Here is a 20,731-nt window from a genome sequence, read left to right on the forward strand (position 1 = left end):
GTGGCAAATAAAATAGTATTCTTGAAATTTTAAAATGCAGCTGGAGAACTAAAAGATAAATTTGAAGAAATCTCCCAGAAGGTAGAGGAAACAGAAAAAGAGATTTAAAAAATACAAAAACAAAGATCTCTGGAGGGTAAATGTGGACAATGCAAATCCGTTTAGGGGGAATCCTCCCCTCCCCACCCCAAAACAGTAAAAAGGGAAAAAACATAAAGAGGGAGAAATCATCAAAGAGAGAAGGAAGTTCTGGCTGGGTCGGCCTGTGTGAAGAAGGCCCCACGAGCCACCGAGGTGGGGACCGCGAGCGCCCGTGACGGGACCGGCCTCAGTGGTGGGCGCTGTGTCGGCAGCCGTGACTCCGTGGTCTCAGGACATGTTGTACCCCGCGGCCACATGCCCAACAGCGAGGGACGTTCCCCAGGGGAGCCTCAGCAGGAACTCGTCCTGGGAGGAAGGTCAATACACCAGGGGCGCAATCCGGGCCGGGACTGTGCCCTGCCCTCGGGGGTCAGGCGCAGGGCTGAAGAAGCTGGAACAGGCAGGTGCCACCATGGGCCCAGGCGTGACCGCTGCACCCCCGAGTCAGTCTGCCTCTTTCCTGTCAGGCTATCCGTTCAGACACTGTGAATGCACATTTTTCTAAAGCAAATAAACAGAAATACGTTAGGTCTGAGACCTTGATTTCCTGAAATAATTTTCCCAGAGGGGTTTCTGCCACTGACTTTGAATGTTAAAAAAAATATTGGGGCGCCTGGGTGGCTCAGTCGGTTGAGCGTCCGACTTCGGCTTGGGTATGATCTCCTGGTCCGCGAGTTTGAGCCCCACGTCGGGCTCTGGGCTGACGGCTCAGAGCCTGGCGCCTGTTTCAGATTCTGTGTCTCCCTCTCTCTGACCCTCCCCTGTTCATGCTCTCTCTCTCTCTGTCTCAAAAATAAATAAACCTCATAAAAAAAAATAATAATAATAAAAAGACCTAGGGGAGCCTGGGGGGGCTCAGCCAGTTAAGTGTCTGACTTTGGCTCAGGTCATGATCTCGTGGTTCTTGAGTTCGAGCCCCACGTCGGGCTCTGTGCTGACAGCTCAGAGCCTGGAGCCTGCTTCAGATTCTGTCTCCCTCTCTCTCTGCCCCTCCTCTGCTTGCGTTCTGTCTCTCTCTCTCTCTCTCTCTCAAAAATAAATAAACATTAAATTTTTTTAAGTAAAAAATTTTAAATTTTTGAAAAAAGAGCTGGTTGTCAGAGGAGGGGCCCCTGGGGTGGTGGGGCCCACCGTCCCTGTTCCTCCCACGAACACTCTCCTGAGCACAGGAGCCGCCTTCTGATGGAAGCGTGGGATGAACCCACCATCGGTCCTGCTTGTCCATTCGTTCTTGTAAAGGGCATCGTCTTCTGTGCCTTTGTTGGTAACGAAACACAAACCCACAGACAAAGGCACTTCAGGTGTGTGTAACAACCGGCAGAAACCAGAATCTCGAATTCAGTTGAATTATGCTAAGAACATGAGTGGAACCGTAATTAATAGTTTGCCTGTCATTCGTCAATATGGAATCTAACTGTTGAATTTTTAAATATTATGAGCTATTTATATGTGTATTTCTTGATAATATTACCAACGTTCAGTTGAACATTAGCTGTTGGCAAAATGCTTCTTTCACCACTATGGTTTTATAAAAGAATTTATTTTTTTAGTTTATTTATTTAAAATCAAGTTAGTTAACACAGTGTGGAGTCTTGGCTTCAGGAGTAGAACCCAGTGATTTGCCTCTTACGTCCGACACCCAGTGCTCCTCCCGACAAGTGCTCTCAAAAAATTAAAAATAGAACCACCCACAACCCAGCAACTGCACTGCTAGGTATGTATCCAAGCAAAACAAAAATGCTGATACGAAGGGGCACAGGCACCCGATGTTTGCGGCAGCGCTGTTGACAACAGCCACAGTGTGGAGATAGCCCACACGTCCATCGACTGATGAATGGAGACAAGAATCTGTTTCAAAAGTCAAACACCTCGGGGTGCCTGGGTGGCTTGTCGGTTAAGCGTCCGACTTCGGCTCAGGTCATGATCTCACAGCTCGTGAGTTCAAGCCCCGCGTCGGGCTCTGGGCTGACAGCTCAGAGCCTGGAGCCTGCTTCCGATTCTGTGTCTCCCTCTCTCTCTGGCCCTCCTCTGCCCATGTTCTGTCTCTCTCTGTCGCAAAAATAAAAACTTAAAAAAAAAAAAGTCAAACACCTGCATCTGTCACAGCATTAGCACTGAACACGTTGGCAATGTATTGTTTCACCTTTTGCGCCGGTAGATGATGTTGTATTTTTCTCAATTATCGGGGTTCCTCTTTTTACTTCTTTTAGTACGTTTAATGATGGCCATGGGGTTTCTATTTTACCCAAACAGACTGGTTTTTCTTTGTTTTTTCTTCTGTTCCTTCACGTTCTCTATCTTTCTTCATACCCCAAACAAATGATTTTTTCACAGGTTTAAGATTCCCACTAGATCGATCCCAACTTCCCTGTATAGTTTCTTTCACTCCTTCCCATATGTGTGTAGGAATATCTTATTCACCTTGCTTTATAACGAGTCAGAGTCCAGCAGAGCTCCGAAGAGCGAGCCCTCAGTAAATATGGCTGAATTCATTGAAGGCGTTCATTCTTGGCCAGAATTCTTTGCATCTGGCTTTGTTGCTGTTCACAATATCGTGATCATACGTGAGACACTGAAACTCAGAGACGTTATGCAGGTGTATAAGCAAACCGGTGATGATAAGTGTAGCGATGGTCATATGTAAACATACCACGCCATCCTGAGCCTTTACGTACAGTATGCTAGATCCCTTCTGTATCCAGTCTTCTCTAGAGACTGAAAAATTCCGGAAAATGTAATGCTTATAAAACAGCAAGCTCAGATCATGAGGTGATAACTGGTAATGATTTAGCAACCCGAGTCAGCCTGATTTTAGATCCTTTAACCATTGAACATTTCATGGGGAGCCTGGGGGGCTCAGTCGGTTGAGTGTCTGACTCTTGATTTCCACTCAGATCATGATCTACAGCTCGTGAGCCTGGAGCCTGCTTTGGATTCTGTGTCTCCCTCTCTCTCTACCCCTCTCCCACCTGTGCTCTCTCTCTCTCTCCCTCTCTCTCTCTCTCCCTCAAAAATAAGTTAACATTCAAAATTAAAATAAAATAACACATTTTACTTGTATATCCTAATCCAATCGTTTAGAATTCGTCCTGCCCTTGTCAGTGGGAGTGCTGTCTTTTTCTTTTTTCTGTTTTTCCTTCTCCTTTTCTTTCCCTCCCTCCCTTCCTTCTTTCCTCTTGTCATTTGGATCAACAAACCCACACTGCCCACCACGGGGTGTAGGCAGCCAAGATACAGAAACAGGTAGAATTGTCCCTGCCCCGAGTGATGCACCGTCCAGGGGCTCGGCACGCAAGACAGATGGCGAGCTCATAGTAAGGTTTCACGGAGATTATCAAACCCTCAGGAGGAAGTGGGCAGAAGTTCTCTTGTTTTAAGTGGCAACGTTGAAAATAAAAAGACAAATGCTTTCTCTTTCTGGGAATTTATGATTTAAATCTCCTGTGGTCTACATCCTTGTGTTTTTGGCAAGATCGCGTGCTCAAACACTTATTCACTGCCTGTGTGGGTGAAGTCACTCCTTGAGAAGAAGTATTCCCGGAAAGGATTTACAGCTCCGTCCCCAAGGGTCAACAGCAGCAGACAGGGATGCCGGGTCCCAGATGACAGGAAGGAATTGCTGAGTTCGGAGGAAAATGGCCTAATGATCTTTGATTTTTATTTAACCCCAGAACCTAGTTGCCTGTTGTTCAAACAAAGCAATTTGATATGATAGTTTATTGCTGGAAGGGTTATGTGACATCTATGTGAAGCTGGTTAACTGAATTGTCGGTGTTATCTTGTAATCTCTGCGAGGGTGCCTGGAGGGATCCTGGACCACAGGGATGGGAGTTCTAGAACCTCCTCGGGTCCAGCACAAGGTCTCAGACTGCAGAGCCGACTTTGCAAGTGTCTGGGGAGACCCTTTCCCAGAGTCCCAGGTCCGGGAGAGTGCTTCCCAGGGGAACCCTCGTCCACAGGCAGGACAGATGACACAGGGTCCACGTCTGCTGCTGCCACAGGGTGTTCTCCATGTATGTATGTCCCCTTCTCACGTGCTAACGAAATCAGAGGCGCTTCACACTGTGGTTCGTATTTTGCAGATGGAGAAATGGAGGCACAGGGAAATTAAGTGACTTTGCCACAGTCCCAAGCTGGGGAGGACCAGGAAGAGAACGTAGAGGGACCCTGACTCTGGGCCCGCGTCCTGCCCACGGAGCCACGCTGCCTCCCTTCCTAGGAGAGAAGACGCCCCGCAAGGTACAGTGGGCCCCTGCGCCCCAGGGTGCGTGCGGCCCGCCCTGGGGTGACGTCGCCTGGACCACCGGTGTCAGGAACACATCCTCCCTCTGTGAGAGCAGCTCTCACCCCTCCTGGGCCCTCGCCCCGCCCTCCCCTCCTCCCGCATCAGAGTGTCCCTGCCTTCTCTATCCACCCCGTCTCTCGTTCTGTCCACCACCTCTCCCCCTCCGAGGGCAGACACACTCCATGCTGGGAGTTCAAAAGAGTTCGAGAGACACTTTCTTCAGCCCCCATAAGCTCTTGTCTTATCTTGATCCTTCCGGGGCAGTCTCTCGACCTTCCACCTGGCCTCCCTCGCTGCCCGTCCGCTGTGAGGTTCGTGGAAACCGCCCCCCTCCCACTGAAACTGCTCTCTCAAATCCCACCTGGATCTCATGAGCACCTGTTCCAAACAATGTCAGGGTAGAAGGGGTTTTAAGCACCAGGCAGACCCACATGCCAAAATCCAGTGGATGAATCCAGGACGGACCCCAGTGAGGCAACGCCACCCACACTGGACCACTTCCCAGTGGGGGTCAAGGTGGGACCAATGAACTGCACGCAACACTCCCCCCTCAAAATCCTGTGGTCACAACTGAATGCACCTTCCTCTCCTCCCCCACACCCCTTCTAGAACTTTCTCCTGTCTTGCTTTCTGTTCAGTGCTGTTTCTTTAGGTGTCCTTCCCATTACTTGAATAGTCCCGTCATCTTCTGTCAATGTGCCATACCCCACTGCCTGCCCTTTGAGAGCCCCTTGAGGTGGGGGGCGGTGAGTCTCCCCTTGAGAAGGAATGCTGACACACAAATGGGCGTCCCACAGTGACGGCCTGGTGAGGGCAGGCAGCACCGTGACAGCAGCCACACAGCCACCAGAGCAGGGACACCCAGGGATAGTGCCGCCTGCCACACGGGCAGAGCGGGTGCCACAGAGTTTACGGATTTCCTCTGGACCTACTATGTGCTTGCACACCCGCCTGGCCACCCCATGAAGCGCCCGGGGACACCGTCCTCTCGGTACCGTTTGTACGGGGCTCAAGGGGCAAAGACACAGTAAGTAGAAAAAAGTTAACTTCACGTTTAAGACTCCAAGCCCAGCCCCTTCTCACCAAAACTCATGAATATCTCCCATTTACTGATCTCTGAAATGTCATAATTTCTGAACGTCTTCCTCTCCCCTGAATACAAACATGCTTTACATGTAGACATAAGCTTTTCTAATTCTTCTGTTTTTTCTTTTAACTTTGTTCTCCCCTTAAAAAACAAGCAAAACATTTTTTTAACTGGATTTTAAAAGTACAAAGTTCCAATTGTAAAGTAAATAACTCACAGGAATAAAAAGTACAGGAAAAGGAATATAGTCAAAAGTGTTACAACAATTGTATGGTGACCGTGGCGAGCCTTTCATAACGTATACAAATGTTGAATCACTGTGTCGTGCACCAAAGATGATATGGAGTGTGGTGAGGATACTTTAATTTAAAATGAAAAAGTGAATTCAAAAATTCCAAACTAGAAAATCAGTCGGATAACTTGAAATACTTAAGTAAATAGACAACTCTATCAGTACTTTTCCGGGTCAAAACATGTTTGAATCTTTGAAATTTTTTTACAGATTTTACTTGTAAGTAATCTCTACACCCAACATGGGGCTTGAACTCACAACCCCAAGATCAAGAGTCACATGCTGTTCCAAATGAGCCTGCCAGGCGCCCCTTGAATCTTTGAATTTATTTTTGGTGCCACTTTATCAAAATTTGGGTTGGGAGAAGTGAAGGCAGAAAATGCTGAATACAGACCGAACATAGTCTCGGAGAGCACATAGCTGAGCTTATGAATATAGCACATTATCTACTACTTATTAAAAGCTGTTCTTTGGTCACATTTGTGGGTTTTTGTAGCTTCAGAAGGAGAGGTGTGGCCTCTCGTGGCCCTGCCACCTGAGGGTACATGTAGCGGAGCAGGTGTTCATTAGAGGAGGGCTGGGCGGGCTCGTGGACACGTCTCGGGGGTGTGGAGCAGACCCGCGTGAGGCCGCACACGCCCGGCCCCGGGAGACGGGGCACTGTCAGGAGGGCGGGGAGCCACTCGGAAACTGCAGCCGAGCCGGAGAGCCTGCGGCTCTTCCCAAGGTCCTGGCTGGGTCGCTGACACCTTTCACATATCCTGGGGGAAACACCACCAGCCAAGGGGGAAAAGGCCACAAGAACATACTCCCAACGGATAAGATGGGTAAATGGATTAATGCCTTAAATGTACAAAGAGCTATTGCAAATCGCTGTGAACATTTCAAAAACAGGCCAAGAGTGAGAATAAGGGCTTCTCAGCGGCCAGAATGCAAGAGGCCAGCACGTGAGAAGGCGCTGACGCTCACCCCTGGACAGGGGAAGAGAGGTGGGAGCTCTAGTGAGCGAAGCTATTTCCCTCTGGAAAAGTGACACTTGTGTGGTGCACTGTGGGAAAGCTCTTAGAAGAGCCATCACACGTTACCAAAAAGCGCGCAGCTTTGTACGTGTTCCAGAAGTACCGAAACTATCACCCTAGAGGACTAGATTACGGAGATACGCACAAAGATGTGTGTGATATTTATTGCACTTCTTTTTATAGCGGAATGAGACAAATAACTGAAGTAAAACAACCTAAATGTCCGTTAGTGGGGGAGCTTACAGGGATGCTTGGATAAATCACAGGACACACGTTCTGGGGAATACTATGCACCCGTTCAAAGGAGTCGAGTCCACGGCGTTGGCCTGGAGAGGCAGCTGTGACTCCTAGTAAGTGAAAATAGCTCACAGAAAAGTCCGTGTAGCACGGAGTCTGCTGTTGTCAATAGTCCACACACCGAGGGACAGTGCAGTGTGTGTTCATGATGATGCTTTAGGAGTAGAGAGCGCTACTCTGCACGCAGAAGGTGCTGGAGGGAGGAGACGGCCATGCCCCACTGCCCAGCAGGCAGGCTCCTACGCTCCTGGTCGTGACCATTTCTGCCCCGGGAAAGAGAGGGGGCGTCGCTGCTTAGACGTGAGGGAGGGGGGCAGCAGGGCAGCACGGAGGGCTCTGGGGACTCGGCGAGGGACGCGGGCCGGCGGTGTCTCAGCCCACAGCCCCTCGGAGGGTCTGGCATCCGAACAGTCAGGGCGTGAGGTAGCGCCTCCCCCAGCGGTGGGAGGGGTGGCCGTGACAGCCACCAGGCGTGGAGGGAGGGGACGGACGGATGGTGGACAGAAGTCAAATGTGATAAGGTTTCGGAGCACTTCCTTTATTCAGTCAATCACAGGAAGGCCGACCCTGGGCTGTGACAAGGTCCCTCCTCCGGAGACCCGGCGACACAGGGAGGAAAACCTTCCACCGTCAGGCAGAAAAGCCCACGACTGAGAGTCCACGCGTGGCAGGGAGGAGAGTGGCGACAGCGATGGACGTGGGGACAGGAAGCAGGGACGTGGCTCAGGAGACCCCGGGCAGCAAGGGAACACTGAACGTGGCTCTGGGGTGGATTCACAGTGACCGGCGTGCTCTGGGGGCCGCTAGGCGTGGGGTCGAGGCTGACCCAAGTTCAGGGGCCCCATGTGCGGCCAGGGTGGCGCAGCCATGTCCCCAGTGGGTGTGGCCTGGGGACAGAGCCCCGAGGGAGCAGGGGAGTCGGGCGCCACATGCTTTCCTGAGGCATGAGCTTCCGTGAGACTTTGCAGCTGTAGGACGTGGCCGCTGGTGGCCCCTGAAGTGACACCTGACAGGTGCAAACTGCCTGGAGGCCTCTGTGGGAGCAGCCTGGCCACAGAGGAAGGAGGGGCGTGGCACCTGCTAAAGGTCAACAAAGTCAAAGGGTGGAGGGGACCTGAGTCCAATGGAAAGCACGAGGGCCAGGTGAGAGGAGTAGATGGAACATTCTAGAAAGAAGGGATCCCCCACCTCGCAGGAAAGTGATCTCCAAGATCGCGATCCCCGGTGGGGCCCGGGGCAGGAATCGGATGTGAGCTGCAGCCCTGCTGTGTGTCCTGCATGGCTAGCATGGGCCCGGCGCTCCCAGCCCCCGTCAGTCCTGGTGCTGCCACCTGCCACCCTCAAGGGCTGCTACCAGAGGGGACCCACGGGACGCAGGAACACAGGGGATGCAGGGATGCCGGGACGCAGGGACGCAGAGGACACAGAGATGTAGGGATGCAGGGAGCACGTGGTACAGCACTCGCCCGCAGTCAGGACGTGGGGGCGGCCAGAAGCGTCCGGAAGGCAGACTTCTCTATGCGGGGCGGGCTGGATGGGGGTCAAAGCAGACACCGGGCAGGTGTGCGTGGGTGACCCGGCTTGCTGTGAAGGACGAGTGGGGACGCTCCTCAGGACGGTGGCAGCCAGGTGGCCCTCCTGATGGGAAGACCAGGGACGCCGGACGTGCCGCTCCCCCCCCAGCCGGCCTCCACCTGTGCAGCCCGTGGAAGTCCTGTGCCGACCGCACTGCTGTGCGTGATGCGGCCTGAGCCCGGGACTGGGGTCCGTACCACGCACGGCCGCTCAGAAGACCGGGCGACACCTGGCCCGTCACCCCAGCGCCCTTGGGTTACTTGGGACTAGTTCTTCCCCGAGAGCTCACAAAGCTGTGTCCTCCTCTGATCTCCCAACACCCCAGGCTCCGCGTGGGAGCAGAGACCGGGGACGCACCGGGCTAGCTCCTTGTCCAAGCTCGTGCAGCTGCGGGGGACGAAGAAATGGGCCCGGGGGTTCAGCTACAGGACCCCGGCAGCTGCCCCCCGCTCTGCACTGCCTCCAGTGACGCCACACGGCGGTCTCGTATGTCGGCACTTGACCTTGTCTTACAGTGTTATGTTTGCATGTCTGTCCTCTGCTTGATCTGGCAGCTATTTAAGGGTCTTTTATTTACAAGAAATGGAACGAACACAGAGGACCCTCTGAGAGAATAAAGGTCCCGCTCTCAAAAGCGACTGGCAGGTCTGTCAGTAGTTTGCAAATTGTAACCTGCACCACTCAGGAGAAGGTGCGGGGGCGGCTGCCACAGTGTGTGCCCGGAGCCCCTGCAACACGGGCTCCCCTTCTCCGCGCCCCGAGGGGACGGGACAGGAGGGGCCCTGCCGGCTCCCCTCGACCACGCCACGACCCGGCAGGACACTGGCATCATTGGAGCCCCGCGGGCTGAGATTCACGGTTTTTACTTCAGACCATACTTGTCTAGGAAAACACCAATGACCAGCCACCAACTGATCCTGTTTTGAATATTCCTTCTTAATACTTGTGAACGGCCCCTTCCTAGGTAGGAATGTTCCTTTCTAGAAAGTAGTTCACGTTTGTTGTCCTCCTCTCTACTCTGTAGAACTTCTTTCCATATTTCCAAGAAAGTTTGCCCAACATCCGCGTGACCTTTAAGGGGATTGTGATATTTTTATTTTTAGCACAACTCGGCCAGTGTTTATCAAGCAACCGTTCTGGGCCAGGCACCAAGCGGGGCTTCCCCTGCCAGCTTCTCCCGCAGCCCTGGGAGCCACGGAGAGCCACCCTGGGTGTGATGCCCTGTTTCCAGGCTCCCAGGACGGGAGCTTCTCGGAAGATGTGCCTACTGCCTGGCTTTGGGAGCGATGAGTCTCCAGCCCCGTTGAACTGTTAGCTGGACTGAGGGAGGTGATCAAGAGTCTCTCTCTCTCTCTCTCACAGGCATACACACACACACACACACACACACACTAAACTTCTGGCCCGGGGTCATTATGGAGACTGTCCTCCCAAGCTGTGCACCATTGAACTGGTTCAGATACTCAGAGGCCAATAAAATGCTGGTGTTAGCAAAGGTGATTAAAAATACAAAGAGCACAACATCCTACGTGCATCACCATGACGCATGTGCCCATAACTCGGAAGCCGTGAGCTTCTCTGCTGCCAGCACCCCTGGGGACACGCACCACACCTGGAAAATGGAGGAAGGAGGGAAGTGTTTCTGGTGCACCAGGCACCATGCTGGATTCTCCCATGGAGTCATTCTGTTCGAGCCTCTCGGCCGCCCAGGGAGATAAGCAGGAATTTCACAGACGAGAGAACCGTGATCCACAGACCGGACCCTGCCGGGTCTCGCGCAGTTAGCAAACGTGGAGCCTGCCGTCACACCGCGGGCCAGACTGCGTCCATGGAGACGAGCCAGGGGCACTGCTGACACAGAAGGCCCGGACGCGGCCAGCCCTTCCATCTGGGCGGCCGGCTGGCTGGGGACCGCGCTCCCGGACCGCGGCCTGCGAGGCAAACCCAGAGTTGTCCAGAAGGCCCTCGCGGCCACATGTGCCATCCCAGCACGCCCCGGCTGCACTGTCCACGGAGGCCTCGGCCGACAACCCGGGTCTTGAGAGCCAGGATGGGAACAGCACACGCTATGAAACTCCCTGAGATCCTACGACGTGTGTGACTCTCTGGGCCCCGGAACTTAGATGTTCCCTCGGACTCGGGTATCCCCCAGGGCAGGGACAGGAGAAGCTGCTGCAGTGGACAGAGAGAATCGTCACATGCCCCGCAGTGGGCTGCTGTCACCACCAGGCACGGGATGGACGAGGACTCAGGCGACAGTGGCCACGGGGGAAACCTGCCTGTCTCGCCGGCTGTGGCTGACAGAAACCGAGCGCGGTGTTTCCAGATCCTCCTGTTTTTCCAGAGAAATCGGAAGTGCAGAATCGCATATAAAGCCCCCGGATTTGTGGGTGTTAGCTCCACGGGGCAAGCACCGAGAGCCCAGCAGAACCATTCTGGGCCCGGGTCCTGCATTCTGACTCTTGGCATTTTCTGCCAGAACTTGCTGGCGGGATAAAGGGGTGCAGTGATAGGGGCACACCTGAAGTCAGAGAACCCGATCAGTGCAGGTGCAGGCGTCTTTTCTTATGCTTTTGGGGCCAAAATCGCAATAGAGATTTTATAAAAACTAAGGCTCCTGACTTGGCATTTCACCCAAAGCTCTGGAAGCAGGCGCCCGTCCCGTCCCTGCTCGGCTGTCCCACACTTGAAAGTAAAGACCCCGCCGTGACCATAAACAGTAGTGAAATAGGGACTCTGCCCACCCTCTGCCCCCCAGAACCACCTCTGGGATGTCGGTGTCACCACAGCCGTGATGGACGATATAAATTGGGAAGTGGGTTGTTTGCGGATGTAAAATCGCCAGGTCACCCAAATAGGAGCGAAACCGAATGGGAGTCATTTCGTTAAAAGCCACTGCCTTCATCACCGTGGAGTCACCTTTGAAACTTGGGTTTGGTCCCCAACGCTCCACTAGGTCCCCGGCCCCCACGTGCTCGCCCATGAGGAAGCCGTCTGGGGCTCCTGACGGGCCGACCCCCATCCTCCGGGCTGTGAAAGGCTCCTCAGAGCTCGCAGCCCCCACCCCCAACGTGAAGTCAGTGGGCGCATGCAGACCTCCGTGGACGTGGCCGCCCACGTGCTTGCAGAGAAGCAGAGGCAGCACCTGCCGGCCTGGGGGAGGGGGGCGCATTTCCCTTGCAGCCTTACGTTTGATCACGAAAGTTCTAAAGTGCTAATACAATTACTAATCAGTAGTCATTGACCAGTGGAGCTGAGCCAGCGAAGCATCAGTGCCTATAACTCTTCCCTTCATTCATTCCTTCGCTCACGAACCCACAACGCCCGCGGTCACCTGTCCGCGTGCCTCAAGAATAAGATCATTTTCTCTTTCCCCACAATTTCCTTTTCCTACGTTCAGAGGCTGGAGTGGACTGAACTTCCTCGTGGCCGTGCTCTTGCCTCTGCTGGACCGAGCCCCGTCCCCCCAACACACACAGGCCTTGGGGTAAAGAGACAAGGTCCGTGCACGGGGATCGGGGGTCAGCGTGGGGCCCCCTTGTGCAGGCGCCTGAACTAGCAGCATCCCCAGCACCTGGCTCTCCAAGTGACTGCGTCGAGAGGACAGATCTCCCTTCGAGGGCCCTGTTACAGGGCATCTGCATGGCCGACCGCTGTCGCATTGACTGCTGTTTCCTTAGGGTTCTTCTTAGGATGCGTCATGTTATTCTTAAAGCCTTAAGTCCCAAACCACATGCAGGGGTTTACTAAGGGCTCCCCGGTGTTGCCTGGAAGGGTGACCTCCCGGGGTTCCCCAATGATACTGGCGCATCAGCCCGCGTGACAGTCCCGAGCCCTGAGGGCAAGCATGCTTCCCGGGTGATTTCAGCTGTCCTGTCTAGGCGTGCCAGAGATTCCCTCCCTGTCCCTGAGTTCCAGTAACTTGGCTTTAGAGCCTGCTTTTGCCCCAGGACACAGCGTAAATGTTGGTCAGACCACCAGTCCATACGGCTTCTTTTGAAAACATGGCCACTCCCCTCACGGCACTCAAACCGCTCCCATCACCACCACCACCACCACCGTGGTCGGGGCACGCCTGGAACATTGCAGCAACGAGGAGTTTCCAGAGTTCTCTCAAGACCACGAGAAACCCAGGGGGTCACAGGCTCGCCTGCTTGCTCTCTGTGTTCCACGTTTTCCTGCCGCACAGCTGGGCGTCTGTGCCCACCGTTCAGGGCTTCCGTCTGGGGAACACCTAGCAGAAAACCATCGTCGGTGACAGGAGTCCGAGAAGAGTATGACACTTCAAGGTCAACATTTAACTGGACGCATAAATGCTTCTGCCTCCTTAGGGCGTGATGACGAGGAATCGACAAGCAAAGCAAGGGTGCAGCCTCCCTCCTCCGTTCCCATCATGGTCAGGCCCTGGCACGCCACGCTTTTGTAACGAATTTCTAAATTTTTGTGTATGCCACCTGCTTGAACTTGTTCACAAGTTTGCAACATAATTAGCCTCCAAATCTCCTCATTTAAATGATCCTCAAATACGCTCATTTCTGAAGCACCTGGGGGCTCAGTCGGTTGGGTGTCCGACTTAAGCTCAGGTCATCATGATCTCACGGTCCGTGGCTTCGAGCCCCGCGTCGGGCTCTGTGCTGACAGCTAGGAGCCTGGAGCCTGCTTCCGATTCTGTGTCCCGCTCTCTCTGCCCCTCCCCTGCTCACTCTCTCTCTCTCTCTCTCTCTCACAAAAACAAATAAACATTTAATAAAAATATGCTCATTTCTATATCGTCCTACACTCCGTCACTGATAAGTGTTTGACGTGGCTCCCCTGGGTCACCATACCGCACTTTGCACCGTGGTCCCAGGTGGCGAGGGGGGGGGGGCATAGCCACACCCTCACTTTCTTCTCTGCCCAGATAATTCCTACTTTTCTTTTCCTCTCTCTTTGCCCCTGTTGGCCCCAAGCACACGTCACGGGATCAGTCAGGGTGAAAAATCCCCGGGATATGGGCAGCCTTCCCTGGAGGTTGGTTTCAGTGGCTACCAGTCCTTGCTGAGAAAGGTGGGGAAGGGAGAGGAAAGTAGGAGCAGACGAAACAAGGCTCTCGCACCTGTTGTATTTGCCTAATTTTTCCTCATTTCCAGCCTGTGAGGTTGGAGACCTAAAACTGAAACCATTGCAAACCATGAGGCCTGAGCTGGAGACACTTCTGTCTCTCCTAACTTTGCAACTTCTTAACAGCATGCCGTCCTGTCACTTAATGTAAACATCGAACAGAACTCCCAAAATGTAATGTATTTGCACCACATTAAATTCACTAAAAAGCAGAACATTTTGTCATAGTGTGGAAAACAACTTTTTTTAATGTTTATTTATTTTTGAGAGAGACACAGAGAGACAGAGTGCGTGCAGGGGAGGAGCAGAGAGAGAGGGAGAACAGAATCTGAAACAGGCTCCAGGCTCCGAGCCGTCAGCACAGAGCCCGACACGGGGCTCGAACCCCTGAACCGTGAGATCATGACCTGAGCCCAAGTCGGACGCTTAACCGACTGAGCCACCCAGCCCTCCCGGGAAACGACTTTTAACTGCAGTCGTATTTATTCTAAACACAATTCAAGGATGCCAACAACATATAATTTCTGACCCTTGCTGATCTGTACCGATGGGTTTTTATGAGCCAAGACTTCCATGCGTCCGAGGGGGGACACGGAGGCCATGAGGGCCAAGGTTGCCTGGGGGGGCAAGGGTTCACGGGAACAAAAGTGCACAGAAAACGTGGGCGCGGTTTGATCTGCACACTTGAGGTTGCCGGCCGCTCTGGTTTCTCTCCATTAGTAGAGTCCGCAGACCTTCTCACCTGCCACACCGCTCGGTAAATGAACCCGCCTCTGGGCGCGTGTAGCCCACTCCTCCTGCCGGTGCTAATGAGCAGTGAAAGGACCCGGTGCTGAGCAGCGGGAGGTGAAAGACAGGGTCTGGCTAATTGACAACATAGGTAATTGCTTCCTGAATAATTGAAGGGCGTCTCTGGGGGAGGGAGCTCGGGCTCAGCTTGTGTCCGAGCTGTGCACCAGGGAGGCTGTGACCCCATCCTTCCCGTCCTTGTCCCGCCGGAAGGCGCAGGTCGCCGGAGCGCGGGGTGGCCGGCAGTGGGGACCCCCGCGCCCCTCCCTGGGGTTTACTGCTGTGGCCCGATGAGCACCTTCCCGCAGAAAGCAACCTCTAAGGACTGGAGGGACCAAAGAGCAGTGTGTGAGGCTTCAATATCATTAATGTTCTACGATCTTCACGGAGCCTCAACCTGAAGGAAGTGTGCACTTTGTGGGGTGGGGGCGACGACAGAGGGAAAAGCATAAAAGCGTCCTGACTCCAAGGGTGACGTCCCGTATTACAAACCAGTTCACTCTCTCTTCAGCAAATCAGTGTGATCGCGTTCGTTGGCTCCAAAGTAAATGTCTTACGTTTGAGCCTTTTCTTTAAGAATAAAACCGTTTAAAATTCCTAAGAAAAACCTCTCCTTATTTTAAAACTGAGCGCCCGACTTAGAAACAAAAGCATTCCTGCTAAGTGCGGCTTTGAGGCTCCGCTTTCCAGATGTGCATTGCTGGAGAGGGATGGGAACGCGGTGAGGCGATGACGGCAGGGTTACCCCTTGCGGGCTCCGGGGAGGGGCAGACCTGAGATGACCCCGACGTGGTATCACCCACTGACGCCTCAGAGGCACTAGAGGAACGAAGTGGGCACCACGGTCCACCGGGCACAGAGGGCAGCCGCCAGCCACAGGGGAGCCACAGGAGGAGACGAGGAGGTGAGAAGGCGGGCGAGACCAGGGTCCCACAGGAGCCGGTGTGTGAATGAGCTCGTGCTGTCAGCTCGCCTTCGACCACACGCTTGTAGGCATAAACGTCAGGACACGAACACGCTCCTCAAACTCTGGGTGACAAATCGCACGCTTTCTGCTTAACACGAACTTCACCGGTGCTTTGCACACTGACACATCTGAGCGCAAGTAAAATGCAAAACCATTTCGAGCTCTTCGTTCGGGGTCGTTGGTTGAAGGAGAAAGAAAAGGGAGCCCCCGTGTGCTTGGTGCCTCCCGTATGTTTGCCAAATTACCCCGAGTCGCCCTGACAGCGAGCGGAACGTGTCACGGAGCCCTGAACTTCAAGCGGGATCAGCACTGCGACAAACACGTACAAGAGTGGCGTGCGATGGCCCCAAGGTAGACCCAGGTTGGGTGAGGGGTAACATCAGCGAGAGGGGTACTGTGGCGTAGCGGGAAAGCACAGTTCGTGTAACGAGGGATTAGCGGCAGAGCTCACTTCTCCTGGAAGGAAATAAGATCGTCCTTCTATATGTAAAGCATGGATTAAAAATTTAAACGTAAAAAAATAAAATAATCCTCACACAACTATATGAGCAGTTAGCAAATGAGGCTGAGTTTTTCCATTTAATACCCACAGAGGGATGCCAGCCTCGCACCCTTTGGCCACAAGGTCTGTCCTAAGCAACAGGCGGGTTTTCCCATCAGAGACTGCAGAGCCTGAGTGTCAGGAACGGAGGGTGAGTGGCCCATGTGCTCCTGGGGGGGGGGGGGGGGGGCGGGCTGAGCCCGCCCTCCCCTCCTCGGGTGACCTGAGCGCACCCCCAAGCCCGCAGACCTCTTTGCACATCCCATTCCCTCTGCCTGGAACATGAGCACCCCACCCACTTTTAATCTAAACCCAGCAATTAACCTTTAAAACTCAGATCAGATTCCACCCCTCCCCAGAAAGCCCCCCTGGCCCTCCCAGAATGGGTTGGCTGCAGCGCGTCCAAACGTCCTCGTGCCCCAGTGAGAACGGCTTTCAGGTTATCTACCCTAGCGGAAAGCTAGTGCTCGGCGTTGAATTCCTTAAAGAGTAGGATTTCACCCCACAATCGCTGCATCCGCAGTCCTACGGCATGGCGGGCCACGTGGCAGGAAACACAGCATTTCCACAGGACGTGGCCTGGTACGTTCTCCATCACTTCCTGAGGGTTAGCCCACTCTTGCTCTGGGCCCCACGGGCCCCACCTGCCTTGCCAGCATTCTACAGTGTTTGGAAAATGTCGCCACGTAGGGAAGCAATTTGGGAGCATCGATGCGTTACCCCGCGGTGCTGTTGACTCACACCTCGAACCTGCACAGCGTGCCTGCCCTCGGGGATCTCGCACCCTGTGCCCTGGCCGCGACACCAGAGCAAGGGCGGGAAGGCGGACGCACAGCGGAGCCTGCATCACGCTGACTGTTCTTGAAACATCCCTCACGGCCATCTTTGTCTTCTTGCGTCTCTGTTCTGGACAACTGCACTCCAGGAGGGAGCCACCACCCCGACAGGGCTCCTTCTCCCAGCGCTGTCCGTCTCTGCGGACACCCCCTTGCTCCCACCACAGGCTCTCAACCCCCGCTGAATCAGTTTGTTTCCACAATACACTTGAGACATCCCCAGCCCCGTGCCCAAGGGTCGGCTGCAGCTATACACACACCGGGGCAGCAGGGACCCCTCTGGGTGTGCCAGGCCCTCGACGTGCCCCCCGCTCTCCCCCAGGCCGCGGCCCCCAGCCCCCACCCGCTCGTCAGGACCGACCTTGCTGGCACCAGCTCCGTGACGGCCAGCTTCCCAGGAAACACACCCACCCACTCCCACTCCCTCTCTCTCGCCCACGACTGGGTCTCTCGTGTCTCCATACAGGCTTAAAACACGACCTGTTTCTTGTTTCATTCAGATAGTGCTTCAGCCGCGAAGATTCCCCTATGAAGCCCTTTCTCCATGACCCACCTCACTCTGGCTGCTCGATTTCTCGGATCCGTATCTGATTGAATCTACAGCCCTACATCTGCACACACGTCTTCCATTAAAAGGCACGACACTCATTAAATGAGCTATGTTTTTTATTGTGTGTGTGTTTCATTTGCTGCCATACTCAGCACACAGTGTTAATGAATGAGGGTCTGGCGGTCAGTCGACAGGAACACTAACTCAGGAGCCTGGTGTCGCACTGCCTGAACGTTGCGTCCGCGGAGAGCCACCCCTCGCCGGCAGCTGCTTGTGACAGCAGACCTGCCCTGCTCTCTCCTTCGTGGGAGTCTGACCGACCACATGCCCTTACGACCCTTCTGTGCCCCGCTGCGACCTTCTCGTCCTAAATTGCGGGGCAGGCAAACCATGCATGGAGGAGAGGACACTTCGTGCCCCTGTCTTCTGCCTCCTGGTAGCTTCGGTGGACAAGGACATCACAGATGGGGCTGAAATGTCCTGTCCTCACGATCAGACGGACCGTTCTTACCGCTCTCCTCCCATCAGCCCCCCTGTTCTGTTGAGTGAAATTCTCCTACTATGCAACTTTGCGTGTATAAATTATCCAGACATGTGGAAATACTGGGTGTACCAATACACCAGCACACGTCTGTCCCTCCAGCAGTGGTCCCTTGGCTTAAAAATGATGTGTAGGGGCGCCTGGGTGGCTCAGTTGGTTAAGCGTCTGACTTCGGCTCAGGTCATGATCTCGCAGTCCGTGAGTTGGAGCCCCGCGTCGGGCTCTGTGCTGACAGCTCAGAGCCTGGAGCCTGTTTCGGATTCTGTGTCTCCCTCTCTCTCTGACCCTCCCCCGTTCATGCTGTCTCTGTCTCAAAAATAAAATAAACGTTAAAAAAAATTTATAAAAAAATTAAATTAAATTAAATTAAATTAAATTAAATTACAATTAAAAAAATAAAAATGATGTGTAGGGGCACCTGGGTGGCTCAGTCGGTTAAGCGTCTGACTTCAGCTCGGGTCATGATCTCGTGGTCTGTGTGTTCAAGCCCCGTGTCAGGCTCTGTGCTGACAGCTCAGAGTCTGGAGCTGCTTAGGAGTCTGTGTCTCCCTCTCTCTCTGCTCCTCCCTGGCTCGTGTTCTCTCTCTCTCTTTCTCTCTCTCTCTCTCTCTCTCTCCCTCTCTCAAAAAAAAAAAAGAGAAAACAAAAAAAAAAAAAAAAAAAAAAAAAAGACATTGTGTAGAGACAAGTGGCTTGGATTCAGGGCCCTGAACCAAAACTCCTAGTTAGACGGTCTTGGGCAAGTCCTATCTACAAAACAGATGTAAAGATACCTTTCTTAGAAAATTGTGAGGATCAGACACAGTAACACACAAAAATGTTTGGTAGTCTGTGACCTGTGAAACGGGCTGGTTACCATGAGCAAAGGGCCTCGTCGTCCCTGGAAAGCATCCTAATGATTTGGAGCAGTGTGGACGGTGATTATACCCGGAACTAGATGACACGGCATCAGCCCCCGGCTCAGACATGTCCTGCCACACCTGCCAGCCCCCCTTAACTGTGTGATCGGATTCAACTTTGGGTTCCGAGGAGATTCCAGCCTACACGTATGAACCTTCCTGCAAACATAAGGGCTACCTCTCAGGTGCTGGCTACAAAGTGCGACTCGTAACTCATGCCGAGGTCTCCCAATCAGTCTTTGAAAAGGGCAAAGAGGCTGTGCCTAAGCTTCATCAAACCCCCCCCCCACCCGTTACAGAGGGTGGGGCCTCCTGCTGAAGCGTCCCCTGCAAGGTCAAGGTCCGCTTTGCTTCGTTAAGTGACACAGTTAGATTGCCTGGTGCTTTCCCCCCACGTCGCTCTCCCAGAGGGTTGCCCCATAGCCACTAAGACGCCCGTGTTTGGCCGCATGCGCGCTGCTGACCGAACTGACCGCCTGCTCGTCTATCCACAGATGGAGGTGGACGCCGAGGAGAAGCGCCATCGGACACGGTCCAAAGGGGTTCGAGGTAGGTCCGAGCTTCTCCAAGCCCCCGGAGGCCCCGTTCAGGGTCCCCTTCGTCCTGTGGAGCTGGGTGTGAGGGTCACTCAGACCTGCTCTGACACCACCCTCTCGATAGCTTTCTGTGGGAGAGATGTGTGTGATCGATGATAAATCTCTGTTTCCCATCTCTCTGCAGTTCCCGTGGAACCAGCCATACAGGAGCCCTTCAGGTTAGTACTCCGTGGGCACGATGTATCCCCAGAAGCCGTGTAGAGAACCCATGCCTTTTAATGGGCACACCGCTCCCCTCCCGCCCCCGGTCTGTCGGCGGCTTGGTCCTACCCTGCTGCACTGATGGAGGCAACTCCCTGAGACCTGCTAAGAAAAAGCAGCCCTAATTGTTCCCTCCTTCCAGATTTGCCTCCTCTCCGTCCCTCTGTGTGCCCCTCCCCCGATGCCACCAAGCGCTCGGTCCCACCCGCCTGCAGCGAAGCCCCCATGTAATTACCTCTTTCCCGTTGCAGCTGTCCCACGCCGGGCTGTGACGGCAGCGGTCACGTCAGTGGCAAATACGCAAGACACAGAAGGTAACGGCCGCCTTTTTCACTATATATGGTCTACAGTGGCTTGTTGAGACACCCAAACCCAAGGACGAAAATGAGTGGGGGGTATTCCTGGAAAAGAGCGAGTGCTGTCTTTTCCTCCTCTCCTCTGCTGTGAATTCAGCCTTTGGTTTCCCGGGCAAAGTCTCAGAGGGTGGGCAGAATTCACGATAATACATAAGATGACACAAATTAAGAACAGCCTTAAACTCATTTTCCCACACACACAGGGCACCTGCTAAGAGCCTCCCTCTGCCTCACTGGGACGGCTTATTTGTCCGTGCCCACGTGCTCATTCTGGTAGCAGCAGGGTGGCAAGTCATGGATGGTAAATTAAAGTGTGACCTTCCTGATCCTTCTGGAGGAACTCAGCTTCCATAATTTATCTGTCCTGGAAAAGGAAGCCCAGGTGGGCACCTGGGCAGCTGCTGGGGGAGGTTCCGGCAGGAGATTAACATCCAGGACAGATCACACTAATGAGACTTTGGGGCTTAAACGATTATATTATTCTTGCAAACACTGGAGTTTAGGTCCGTAACGGCACTGGGTGTGAACATCCAGGAGATCAGGTGGCTAGATAATTATTGCTAAAAACGCATCACAGCAGAATTGTATTGCACATCTAGGGCTGAGAGTCATGAAGAGATCAATCTTTAGATTTACTTTTCCATAAGGAATTTCTTCCC

General features: G+C 53.6%; 1 protein-coding gene across 1 annotated transcript in view; it reads left to right on the forward strand.

The window, feature by feature from the left end:
* Positions 1–19,413: 19,413 nt before the first annotated feature.
* The window catches only part of MYT1L (myelin transcription factor 1 like), a 106,748-nt gene continuing 105,430 nt past the window's right edge, over positions 19,414–20,731 (forward strand). Inside the window, exons 1-3 of the mRNA XM_049652016.1 lie at positions 19,414–19,468; positions 19,640–19,673; positions 19,968–20,030. Of these exons, the coding sequence (XP_049507973.1) occupies positions 19,414–19,468; positions 19,640–19,673; positions 19,968–20,030 (152 nt within the window). The remainder of the gene's footprint in view (positions 19,469–19,639; positions 19,674–19,967; positions 20,031–20,731) is intronic.

Source organism: Panthera uncia (genome assembly GCF_023721935.1).
Source record: "Panthera uncia isolate 11264 chromosome A3 unlocalized genomic scaffold, Puncia_PCG_1.0 HiC_scaffold_12, whole genome shotgun sequence".
NCBI lineage: Eukaryota > Metazoa > Chordata > Mammalia > Carnivora > Felidae > Panthera > Panthera uncia.